This window comes from Siphateles boraxobius, unplaced genomic scaffold (assembly GCF_051911475.1).
Source record: "Siphateles boraxobius isolate OS27281-9 unplaced genomic scaffold, OSU_SipBor_1 9, whole genome shotgun sequence".
NCBI lineage: Eukaryota > Metazoa > Chordata > Actinopteri > Cypriniformes > Leuciscidae > Siphateles > Siphateles boraxobius.
Genome location: NW_027509219.1, coordinates 26,265,749 through 26,279,142, shown reverse-complemented (window position 1 = coordinate 26,279,142; position 13,394 = coordinate 26,265,749). Strand labels below are relative to the sequence as shown.

Here is a 13,394-nt window from a genome sequence, read left to right as displayed (position 1 = left end):
TCGCACTGATTGTGATGTATAGTTTTTCATTACCATTCCCTGGCCTTTGCCATCCAGCATGTAGGAAATCCTATTTATCCCCTAATTTGTAAGCCCCCCAACCTTGGCTGATAGCAATCAGAGCCTGTAATTGTGTGCGCCGCCGACGGACAACGTAAAGGGTGACAGCGCGAGAAGGCAGGGGAGGGGGCTGTGACAAAGAAATAGAAAAAGTGACAAAGAATGAGAAAAGAGAAGGGAAGCTGACCTGAAAGCTCTTTTAAAGCACACAAAACACTCTTAAAAGAAATGGGTCTATTTGTAGCCCCTGTTGCTCACCACAAGACTGTTAGAATAAATATTAGCGAAATATGACATCACTTTTGCAAAATTCAGTTAATAATTGATGGGTTAGTTCACTGAAAATTTTAAATTCTGTAATAATTTACTCACCCCTATGTCATTCCAATCAAGTAGGCATTTCTTTTTTTCTGTGGAACACAAAAGTACATATTTAAAAAATAAAATAATAATTTTTAAGCCATGGGGTCCAAAACAAATACTTTAGAAAATCTTCTTTTGTGTTGTTTTGTTCAGAGGATATAAAGTCATACAGGGTGAGTAAATGATGACAGAAATTTTATTTTTGGGTAAAATATCTCTATAATTTCCTGAACACAACAGTCCTTTAAAACTGTGCACTTAGCCAGTTTAAACAGTTTTTATTAGTAGTTTTTTAAGCTATCAAGACAAACACTTCACGCAGTTCACAGTGCACTTGCAGTCTGCCTGTGCCTCTAATAAATACGTAATTGACTCATTTCTATGCACTGTGCCAAAAGCGATCTTTGCATTTAATGTGTGATTGCGCCCTCTATTAGACATCATTAAACTAATTCCAGATCTGTCTTAATAAGACTTTATGAGCCTTTCTTAAAGCTCTAATTCTCCTCTCTGCCCTCATTCACTACAAGTCAAATATTCAAAAATATGAAAATTGCAAATTATATACTTATTTTGTAATCTCTTGATAATGGACTGTGAATGTTAAAGTATAAAGATGGTGATATGAGGTTTCCCTGAAAGCCCATTTCTGCCACATAAGAAAAAAAATCAGTCACAATGAAAAAAAAATTTGATAAAAAGTCATAATTATGGTAAAAATGTAGATTGTGAGAAAAAATGTCATAATTATGACAAGTAAATCGCATAATTATGACCTAATGTGTCATAATTTTGATTTACTAAAGCATGATTTCTTTTTTACGTAGCGGAAATCCATGGGTTTATGATGTTATATGCGAAGCATGCTAATACTATCCCAAAGAATCATAAGACTACATCTAATTCAACATGTAAGGTTTGCTTTGTTCACTGTTATACAGAGAAACAACCTTATCCAAAACATGGACACTGAATGAATCCATTGCATTCCCATTGCATCTTTTCTTTCTCCAAGCACCCTGAGCTGTAATTAACCCCTCAGCTCAGGAATCCAGCTGAACGTATTGATTCTCTCACATAGGGAAGGACTGAAGATTACACTTTAGTGCCTTAAGTGAACTGATAAGTCAGCCTCGCTCACCTAAAGCTATGCTAACAACAATCTGTTTTTAAGAATAGACGGAAAAGCAATTAATATCATCGAATTTAAAAATGAAATTCAAATGACGTTTCAGAGATATGACAAAATCTTGACAAGAGGTACCAAAGTCTTGCATACTTTATGGCCCAAGCTTTATTCTTGGGTTTAATCTCTCGCTGAAATTGACAGCAGAGGAAGAGGCCTGTCATCCGTGATAGCTCAACGGCATCTTGGGGTTGAATCCTTTAAATCTGCCACTTTCCTTGAGCTTAGCCCTGCGATAACCTCTCACACACAAAGCCTGTTTCAACCGCAAACTAAATTTCCTCACACATTTGATGGCAAACACAACCCTGGCTCAGACATTTTTGGGATTTAATAATAATGGTTCTTAAAATTAGCAGCCTATAGGTTAGCAACTAGCATGAGTCGTTTTTTACCTTCACTTCTTCTCACCACACTTCAGTGCTGCTCCGCTGTGGCATCAGCTGCAGGAGCTAATGAAACGTCAGTCTGATAATTGAGGAAGTGCTGGTCAAAGGGATGGAGCAGAATAACTACTCTCTGTCTTGCTCACAGCCATCTGGTTCATTGGCTTGGCTGCTAGATGGGAGAGAAACAGCTTTTCTCAATGAACTAAACAATGTTTTACTCAACAGTCTGAGTAAAAGCTTGTCAATATCACTTCAAAAGCATTTCATTTATACTGTTTAAACTTTCTAATGGTTAAGGCTCTTGTTTACGTATATTTATTTGGATGCACTAATAGTTCTTTTTTAATGTTATGACCGATAACTGGTCAATATTAAAACTGTAGATAAAATTGTTACCTAAAATGAGGTTAATACTATGATCGAATTTAGGCATAACAGCATTATAATGTATTGAAATTAGTGTAGATTATGGAAAATATAATATAAATATTTTACCCCTAAAAAGGGGAAATGAGCACATACAATTAAATAAATAAATACTGTATAAAATACCCAATACAAATATATCTGATCGAGAAAAATGTTGTATCCCTAATATATATCGTACAATATACAGACTATGGTTCATAAGTTTGGGGTTGGAAAGATTTTTTTTTATGTTTTTGAAAGGAATCACTTATGCTCACCCAGGCTGCATTTTCTATTTTCATATATTTTAAAAAGTAATTAATTCCTTTAATGGCAAAACTGAATTTTCAGCAGTCATTACTCCATTATGCAGTGTCATATGATCCTTCAGAAATCAATTTAAAGCTAGTTTGGTGCTCAAGAAACATTGCTTATTATTATCAATTTTGAAAACAGTTGTAGCCTACTGTTTAATATTTTTATGATACTTATAAGCTCAAATAGCATTTATATTAAAACAGAAAACTATTGTAACATTATAAATGTCTTGAAGGTGACTTTTGATCAATTTAATGTGTCGTTTCTGATTAAAAGTACCTTTCAAAAAAAATCTAAACATTTCTGCATGACAGGAAAGTGCATTTTGTCTGTCCACAGTTGTTTTCCCCTCATACCAAGGTGTCCTGAGAGAACAAGTTTTCTCCAGAGACACAGAAGCCTGTCCCCATTTAATCACCTTCGTTTCTAACTGTCTTAGGGCCATGCATATGGAAACATTGTGCAAAGCAGACTGGGGTGGTTAAAACTGGCCGAGAGCATGACTAATAACAGGTGACTAGGACAGTAACCTCATCTAATAGGTAAAAAGAAGCTGAAATGAGCTACACTGACCTTTCCCTGTAGACGCCCACTATTGCTTCAGTTAGCAAGATCCACTGTAACCGAGAGAAACTCAAATAAAGCATTTCATTGTCTTTCTTGGAGATGAATTCCCCTATGTTGATATTCAAAAAAAAAAAAATCTAGCGATCAAACAATGATTTCTAAATGAGTTTCACCCCATCAGAACATTTACTTTGGAGTTCAATGAAAGCTCATTATCATCATCCGACTGTGATGGAGATCTATGCATTTTGATAGAGTGATGAAAACTGTATGAAGCCTCGCTCCCTCGATGACAGACCTCAAGTCGTCTTTTTCTTGACTAACTCTTCTCCATCATATCCCTAGCAAATCTGCTTCTAGGCATGCTCTCAGACAATGACATATAGCCACAATTAGCCCTGGAAAGACTTCAATTATGATAAAAACCCTTCTCCCCTCTTAGGCCATGATTAAAAAGCTCTCCTCCACTCCAGTGCCTCTGATAAAGAGCTCTCGTTTCACACCATCACTTCTTCGCCGGGATAATAAACCACTCCGCCAGGGTTCTGCCCAATGCCTTTTACCTCTTACGTCTGATGTCCCACTGAGGAGGAATGCTCAGCCATTTACATTTTCACATTTGTAGCAATGGAATGACCCTCCCAAAGACACATTAACGTGAACGTAAGCTGTTGACCTGGCATTCCAGACAAAAATAAACAAGAAAACAGTAAGAGAAAAGACATGAGACTGCTCACATCACCTTCATCCTCATTTGAGAATGACACAAATGTCCATACCAAATTTTGGAATGAGATTTGCTTAGTAACGTGTTTGATGAATGTATTTGCAGTAATGAGATGGAGCCATCACAAAGTCATGAGAGGAAGAGAGAGTGGAAAAGAGGGATAGTCTTTCGGCTGTGTTCTGTCAAGGGAGAAATTACACACTTACTGATTTTTTTTTCTCCCAAGGATGGCCACCATAGATCATATGTTGGGATTTACGAGCCAATTTCCAACATGAAATATAGACACCAAGAATCAATTTTACCACTGTTTTTCACTTTCTCTCCTTTCAACAGATCACAGCTGCTAGCTTTCCTCAGGTACCATTGAAGCTGCTTTATCTACAGTCAGACCAGAAAGATAAAGGGATTAATTCCTTTCCAGTGGACACTACCACTTACCTCATATTTAAAATAACATTCAGTGAGCTTGTAAAATAATTTACAAAATTTTTTTTACCATTAATTATTCCAGTTACTCCGTTTTAATCTGTGCGTATCTTGGTAACCTCCAACGCCTGGTGAAGCCTTCTTTAGAAACTATTTTCATTGTCAGAGACTAAAAAATATATAACTGGCTTAATTTTGTTAAACTTTTTACACCATAACTTCTTGCGTATTGAACTGATGTATCCTATTTTAAAAAAATATATTCCTAATGGAGTAACAGCCTTTCTACTCTGTGTGATATTGATTAAACTATAACTATAACAATTTAATAACTGAATAGGGAAGTCCACACCACAGCTATAACGATAATGGCACAGATGAACGATTGTTTCAGAACAATTTTTCCCTACGGATGAACAACAGAAACAGCCCTTTAACTCAATTACAAACAAGAATATATTTGAATAAAATAGACCTACAGATAAACAAGTTAACTTCTAAAATTAAAATGTCTTCTAAAAGAAATTACAATAGCCTTAATATTAATAAATAATTGTGTTCACTGAGATCTGGAAACCTTTCAGTCAGAAGGTCTTTCGACGTTACTGCCTGAGTTGAGAGGCTCACTACAGCTCTTTACTGCCTGGCATAAATTTATCACGGGTTATGCAGAGTTGACATGTAAATTATAAATGTTTCCTGTCATGTTCAATACTGTAATGAATTTACTGGAGATGTCTTTATCGCGGCGAATTCATGAAGTGGCGATGACGAGCGGCAGAGCTCGCGCGGTTCACGTTATTGATGCGCGCGCTTGACAGCTAATTTAAAACGCACCGAGTGCCTCACAAATGCGGAGCAAAATACCCGAATCTCACGGAACAACTCAGCGCACGGATGTGTTTAGTTAATGCTGTCAGCTTCATTGTCTTAGTCAAATGATGCTGAAAATTTGACCTTGGTTTTTAGTGTTTTTAAAATTCTAAACCATCCCTAGCCTAAATATTGACTATATTAGGCCTATACCGAATCATGGTCACAGGTTTTTCAAACTCCTAGATAATAATCAGTGATGAAATACCAACATTTCCTTTTTTCCACTTTCATTACACTTTAACAAATTAAAAGGAAAACACCTGGTAAAAAATATTTATTAAACACAAAGGACATTTTACAGGTAATAAGGTCAATGTTCAAGAGCATCTATTTGAGATGGGTGAGACTGTCTACAACTCTTCTGAGAAAATACAGGATTGCAGGTGGAAAACAGCACATCAGAATGTCAGACGTAAAGATAGCAGTTAGACAGCGACACATCCAAAAATTGAAACATTTTTCCAGAGCCTGCTGTTTCAAGACGAAGCCAAAAACAAACACAATAATGTTCAATAAATTCCCCAACAGGATCCAGGCTCATACCATCTGTCCAGCATACGTTCATTTCAGACAGACAAGCAGACATTCTTTTTTCTCCCTCTACTTGCTTCTGTCTTGTCATGTGCCGATTAGCTCTCTCTGCCAATTTACAGTTCATCTGGGTTTGGGCTGCGTGGTTGGACAGAGGAGGTGGTATAATGGAATAGGTTGTCAAGGGTGGTCTGTGTCATGGTACAGGTTTGGTCTGGAGAACGAAGGGAGGAGGGAAGCAGGTGGGATTGAGGGGGGGGCGGACAGGGAGGGTAGCCATTGTGCTGAATACATTAACAAAGAGAGCCAGAGAGCGGTCATCAAAAGAGCCGATAACGGATGACCTACAACCACAAACTCAGCCTCTGACCCCAACCAAAACAGGCAATCACTTAAGAGAGCTCCAGACACTTCTCTCTCCTCTTCCAAAAATGCCCAATCGAGTTTACAGAGTCATTTATGTCACGGTTTCTTCACCTTCTTGATAGATGAGGAACTCGAAGCAGATTCTCTGCGTTTGCGCTGTACAAAGAGGAACATGAAGAAAACTATATTCAAATAATTATGCTGTCAACAGAGAAATTTTATGAAAGATTCATTGAAAAATGCTTGTCATTTATACTTCTTTTTTTTTTAAATCAATAGCTCAGCAGTTGGCGTACAATCAAAATGTGAAAATACATTAAAAAAATGGAGGTTTCATGACATTTCTAAATATCTGAATGCACATTAACTAACGATCTTATAAGCATTATAATATTGTAAATTTATAGTGTTACACTATAAATTTCCAGTTATCGGGATTATAATAAGAACTCATGATAGATTGTTTGTTCATTATAGTTTTTCTGTGTTACCAAGCCAACCATTAATTAAGTTATGGCAATTTACAGATAGGCATTAAAAAAAAACCTCTGAAAACTCACCGAATTTGGAGTGAGTGGAGCTCCAACAACATCAATAATCTGCTCTTTGGCTTCAGTTTTGATGTCATCAGCACCAAGCCAGGATTGACTGTCAGGGGCTCCACCGCTCTCGCTCTGTGGTGTGACGGCGCCCCCTGCTTTTAGAAGTGCGTCATAGCGGTGCCGCAGCATCTGCTGTTCATACTCACAGTTACTGTAGGCCTGCTTCAACTCATAAACCAGGACCAGGTCGCTGCGGAGTTCATTAAACATGTGCACTATCTCCTCTGTGGGCATAGGGTTGAGGTCTGCCGTGGAACGAGAAGAGATATGTTATAAGACTTTCTAAACTGAACTAATTATTAAGGTTCATTTTAACAATCCCAATATTTATTTTTAATTTATGCAATATTTATGACCTAAAGTACCATTTAAGTCTAAGTATACATGTAAAATAAGATAAAAATCTTAAATAAAAATAAAATCCATGTTCAAATTTATTTTAGCACATCTTAAAGGGTTAGTACACCCAAAATAAAAACACATTTTGGAAATTAAACTTTTTGTAAATAAAGTGGTAAATTATGTGTTTTCTTTTCCCAAACAAAGTACTCGCGTTGCTTCATTAGATTGGTAGTTGCCTTTAACTAAAATGAATGACTATTTTAATTTGTTTGCTTGCTATTTGTTTTAATAATAAGTACAAGCTGCGACTGTTCCAGCCATTACTTCACGAGAATATAACATCACGTGATTGAATGCTGAAAGTCAAATATTGTAATGTAATTGTAATATATTGTATTGTAATTCAATTATACAGATAATCGAGAAGAAAATTTTCCAAAACTTTCTAGGTTTATTCATTTTTCCAAAACATTTCCAATTGCTTTTGTGGAGTTCCACGACTTTTGATGGTTTTTCATGACTGTACGAACCCAGAATAAGATACAGCATGAGGAATGTAGTCTGAATCAAATGACTCTTTCAAACCAGTTCTTTTTAGTGAATCAAAAACACACAGCAAAATCAGTGTAATCAGTTTCGTAAAAAAAATAATCTGTTAATACAATGTTGACAATGTATTTAATGGTAGTTTATCATTTAAAATACCTTTATACAAGGTTATAATATTTTTTTTACAAGAATTGCAAGAAAATTTAATTAATATGCAAGTAAAATTTACATTACAACTGAAATTTGCCCAAACGAATTTGAATAGAATTAAAATCAGAACTAAATCAATAGCTTATGAATCACCTTTTTTCAACTATAGAAATGATATGGTAGGTAGGAGCTCAGAAGTAATGCAACTTAAAACGTTACTTACCCACTCCTTGCTCTGTCAGGATCTGTTCAATTGCTTTTATTTTCTTCTGTCCAACTGAGCTGGGCAGCTTCATCTAGACACACAAATCCATTAGTTAATAAAATATACTACAACTACAAATAAACTTCAAGTAAACTTTAAGTTGTGCTTGTGTACTCATGTCTGAATCCATGAGGTCTTTGGAACTCTAGATGGAACATTAACACCTTTAATCTCAGATGGCTACATGGTAGAAAAAATTGGGAGCAATGGAATAAAAATGGGGTCATCTTTCATTCATAATACCCCTGAAATGCACTTCAGAGAGGGCAGATCAAAACATGTTTATGCACCCGAGTCTGACTAACAGATGACCGGCCACATCTGAGTCATATACTACCCCAGTACCATCCTTAATGCGTTTTATATAGAGCGACCTCCCTTCATTACTCTTTAAGAGGAATGCCTTCATGTGGGCAGATTACTCTACCTATGACTGTGTGAATCAATCAACTCCTGGCTAATGAGAGAGAAGTTAAACGCCACAGACTCCTGTGGAGAGGAGGGATGTATCATAAGATTCTGCATAGATCGTATATTAAGAAACGGATCAGGGGTCAGTTTTGTCGAAGTGTGCAAGTTGATCTTACTCTCTGGCTCCGTAGTGAAACACCAGCAGATTTGAAGTCTGGGAATTTGATGCCTGCGGTCTCCGGAACAGCCTGCCATTGGAGAGATGAGAGGGCATTAGAGGAGAACGTGATAGAAAGTTTTACAATTTGCAGATTTAAAAAAAAAAAAGAGAACAGTTTAAAAAATGCGCACACACACACACACACACACACACACAAAAAAAAAAAAATCACAGCGATCATCCGAACTTTGCACTTCCTTTTCTATGGAAAATACCCCCCTCCCATCAAACAACTATTATTATCGCTGGCAGGTTACTTTGAAATCAGACAGTGTGAATGGTATATAAAGAGAAAATTACAGGTTTTTCCATCTCTCGTTTCTGAGGCAGCTTCTTCTTGGTGGCTTTGCGTTCAGCTCTGCGCATCTCTGTGTTCGTGTCAGCGGCTGTAATGAGTTTCTGGAGGTCCTGGGCCTTCTTCTCACGCTCCTTCTTGCGTGTCTCAATCTTCCTCAACTCCTGCATCAGGTATTCCTCTTCTGCCACCTAAAGGAAGGAAAAGGTACATATTCATGAAGCACATATTCTAAATGAGATAAAGCTTGTACTTAACACTTTTCCCGCCATTGATGGAATTTTCCGTCATTTATAACACAGCGGTTCCCAGCCATTGAAAGAATTTTCTGGCTAACCATGTTTTCACTGTTATAAGGTAGGCGGCGCTAATCCACAATCAAAACAAGCGATCTACTCAATCTCGATTTTCTCAGCTATTTGTTCAAAATGTTGCTTTTTTATGAAACTTTTTTTATGAAACCCACATTCAAGTGCTGATTTAAAAAAAGAATGCATGAAGATAGAATAATAAAAATAGGCTCTGTTTATTATTTTGATATATTGCATGATCAGATATTCATACAACAAAATATTCTGGGGGCCATAAAAGTTTTATAAAATGAAAAATGTATGATCATAAAATTATCATAAAAAAATGCGGGCACTGGCTGGCAACTTTCTTTTTTTTAAACGCTGGCGGGGAAAGAGTTAAAGATACCATTTTATACCCTTTTACAGTATCTTCTTGATTTTGTTTTAGGAGTCTACTAGAAGGTTTCATGTTTAAACGTTCAAAAAAGATTTTTCACATATTTTACATTGTTGCAGCACCTCTCTTCCGAGTCTGTCAATAACGATCTGTCTCTAAGAAGATCCTCCTTCCAAAAGTGCAATGTGCTTTGATAGGTCGGCCGGACCAGTGTGTTGTGATTGGTCAACCGCTTTGAACGTTTTTCATGAAATGTCAGATCCTTTCCATAACTGCGAGTTTAAACCCAGAACTAAAGCAACTCAACCAGGCTCCACTCCTCTATTTTGCAAATGCCTTGAGTGAAAATGATTTAAATTAGGAATATTGTGGCGTCCACATTCTTGGAAGAAAACTCAAAACTTCAATCAAGGTGTTTCAGGCAGTTCAGAAACGGTGCTTGCTGTCTGAACATGGTAAAGGTCTGCATTCTCTATGTCAGTAACATCACATACTAAAGAAGATAGTTAAATATGTAAAAAATAGGTCCTCTTTAAAACTGATACTAATATATCACTGTTGTAATAAATGTTATGCAGATTGTAAAAAAGATGAGCAGTCTCACCTGTTCTGGAGTGCGGTTGAAAAGTCTCTCGAGCTGCTCTTTCCTGCGTCTCTCATGACCAGCATCAAAGATGTAGATCTTGGGCTCAGTTCCTGTTCCAGCCCGAACCTTTGCTAGTTTGCCGCAAATGCTGTAATAACGCTCTTTAAGATCCTCCATAGAGCGCTTCTACAATTACATTGAAATCAGTGAAGAAATGTGATTAGAAGGAAGCAAAATGTAACGTGGTAAAATTACTATTTTATGTTCAGTTAAAAGCAGAATCATGAAGAGGAATTTACTCTGTACTGTTGGTGATCATAGCGATCATGGATAACAATGAACCTCAGGTCGAAACGTTTACACAAGTCAAACAGGTGATCCGTTTCAGCTTTCGTCCAACCGTCATCATGAAGATACATCTGATACTCCTGCTCAGAGTACACAGGCACCTGCACAGTCTATGAAAAGGAATAATATCTTATTTTAATAACATGCAAGGAGAGGAATTTCTATTTCAAAACAAGAATATAACACAATCTCTTCTCTCTTTCCTCTACTAATGTCATTTTAACTATCTTCTCTTTCCAACCTTGTTGAAGCGAGCAAATGGGTAGTCCTTTCCCTCCTCTGCTGCACGTCTCCAGTGATGGAAGATGGCTCCATCTTTTCTGGCTGGATTAGAAAAGGGCATCCACTTCCAGGGCCGCACCTTCTTACAGCCCAGTTTTGCTTTCACGGTCCGGTAGCCTTGCGTAGTATCACTCGGTAACAGGGGAGGGGCATCCCGACTGAAAAAAAGAAAACTGTAATGATATGTTGTCATGTTTCTATGTAACAATATCAGCATCCATTGGCAGCATACAGGGCTCAACTATAAGGATTTTTAATACAGGACACAACTATAAGTTTTTTTATGACGGCCTAGTCGGACCAGTAGTCCAGATTTTTACTTGCCCTTGTCACAATTTTCACTACGACAACAAAACCAAATATATTTAATTTTAGTAAAAAAAATGTACGTGCTAATCAGGAGATATATATATATATATATATATATATATATATATATATATATATACATACACTACTGTTCAAAAAGTCAGTAAGTTTATTTTTTTCAGCAAGGATGCATTAAACTGATCAAAATTAACAAGACTTTGGTCCCACTTTATATTAGGTGTCTTTAACTAAAATGCAATAACATTTAAATTAATCAACTGATTCAATGCACTTGTTGTGCACATGCAAGTTTTTACATTGTACTTATATATTTTTTTTAAATCCTGCATGTAATTACAGCTTAATTACATCGTGGACCCTTCTCTTATCCCAGCCTTACACCTAGTCATACCACCATGTCTCTAACCTTACTCATATCCCACCTCAGTAAGTGTTTCGCAATACAACATGAATACAATAAGTACATTGTAGGTATTTTTGATGCAAGTACATAGTAGTTAAACACCTTAACACAAAGTGTAACCAAGATTTCTAATTCAATGCTGTTCTTTTGAACATTCTATTCATCAAAGAACCCTGAAAAAAATGTGTCACCGTTTGCACAAAATATTAAGCAGCATAACCATACCAGTTTTCAACATTGATAAGACATTTTTCTTGAGCACCAAATCAGCATATTAGAATGATTTCTGAAGGGTCATGTGATACTGAAGATTGGAGTAATAATGCAGAAAAATCAGTTTTTCCAAAGGAATAAAATAAAATGTCATATATTAAAATAAAAACAATTATTTTAAATTATTTAACAGTTCACAAAATTAAATAGATGCAGCCTTGGCGACCATAAGAGACTTAAAAAAAATTTTTTTTTAAACATTACAGAACTTTTGAATGGTAGTGTTAAGTGTAGTATATTTAGCCTATTTCTCAAAAATAAATGCATTTGATTTTTAATTTGCATTTTGCAATAGCTGAAAATTATGACAGCTATTAACTCATACAAACCCTTTTGCTGTACAATTGATATAATATAACATGTTAGTCAACAAGATCAAACAATAAATGATACATTCAAACAGCAACAGAATCTGCCGCTTCTCACGGGAATCAATTTTTTAGAGGGCAATGCAAATAAAATCTCATAATATGGGCAATAAAACAGTGAGGTGAAAAGGTTGAGCTGAGACAGCTATCTTACTTTTTGTCTGAATACAGCAAGGCATAAACTTCTCTGTGCATTCCTTCTGGTCTCTTGAAGGTTAACGTCTCTGTTACTTTCTTGGCTTTTTTCTACAAAGATAAACAGAATGAGACTTGTCTCAATACATAGCCAAGACATCTGTCACAGTAACATCCATCTATCTGAATTCAATAGTTAGCTGGTGTTTGTACTCTGTGCCAGGTTACTGTACCTTGTCTGAGTTGATGAAGTCCTTCTTGCTGATGGGTCCTGGATCATTGTCTCCTCCTGTCAGCTCCAGAATATCCCTCACGTCAGCACCGGTAGTCATGGTGAAGGACTAATAGTTTAGACAGAATGATTAGCAAAGAAATGCACATATAGAATGAAATGTTTGGTTTGCTTTTGAAAGAAGACAAATAAGCAGTCTATGCTATGAGAACTGAATGAATCACTGGCAGCAGTACATCTGACAACGATCATAATACCAACATCAAACACAGACAACACATCAGGATTAAATGTTCGAACTTGTTTGCTGGGTCTATGTGAGCTGGTAGATAAAGAAATAAATTATAGCTTAAACACTGAGCCCGATTGCTAACTCGAATCTCCGAATCAATGAGCTTACAGGCGGGAACCGCATAGAGCTCATATAGTACTTCCAGAATAGCATTTAAGAACAATATGGGTAATATACGTAACGTTTAATCTTACCTGAGAAAGAAAAAGGCAGCCTGTGTTTCTAAAATATGTATGTGGTCTTTATTTGCGTGAGTGTTTGCGTGCATCTAACGGCGGATGCAGATCTCCTCTTCGACGGTGGGCTCCTCTGTGCTTCACGACACAGTTGTGTAAATGATCGCCTCCTATCGGACAAAAGGATGTAGTGCATCTACAAGAATCTGTCACTGTTCATAAAAT

General features: G+C 36.5%; 1 protein-coding gene across 1 annotated transcript; it reads right to left on the bottom strand.

The window, feature by feature from the left end:
• Positions 1 to 5,584: 5,584 nt before the first annotated feature.
• Positions 5,585 to 13,326, bottom strand: dmap1 (DNA methyltransferase 1 associated protein 1). The gene is made up of 11 exons (XM_077224546.1): positions 13,188 to 13,326; positions 12,703 to 12,810; positions 12,489 to 12,580; positions 10,920 to 11,118; positions 10,630 to 10,788; positions 10,349 to 10,516; positions 9,060 to 9,245; positions 8,716 to 8,787; positions 8,087 to 8,159; positions 6,781 to 7,067; positions 5,585 to 6,376 (listed from the first exon to the last, which is right to left on the bottom strand). Exons 2-11 carry the CDS (start codon positions 12,799 to 12,801, stop codon positions 6,317 to 6,319), a joined length of 1,395 nt encoding a protein of 464 aa, XP_077080661.1. The 5' UTR covers positions 12,802 to 12,810; positions 13,188 to 13,326; the 3' UTR covers positions 5,585 to 6,316.
• Positions 13,327 to 13,394: the final 68 nt, after the last annotated feature.

Coding starts and splice junctions, on each gene's coding strand:
- dmap1 (XM_077224546.1), bottom strand. CDS start 12,801: ATGACTACCGGTGCTGACGTGAGGGATATTCTGGAGCTGACAGGAGGA. Junction 10,789..10,919: donor CATTTGCTCGCTTCAACAAG/GTTGGAAAGAGA, acceptor TCCTTTTCATAG/ACTGTGCAGGTGCCTGTGTA. Junction 8,160..8,715: donor TTTCACTACGGAGCCAGAGA/GTAAGATCAACT, acceptor TTGTGTGTCTAG/ATGAAGCTGCCCAGCTCAGT.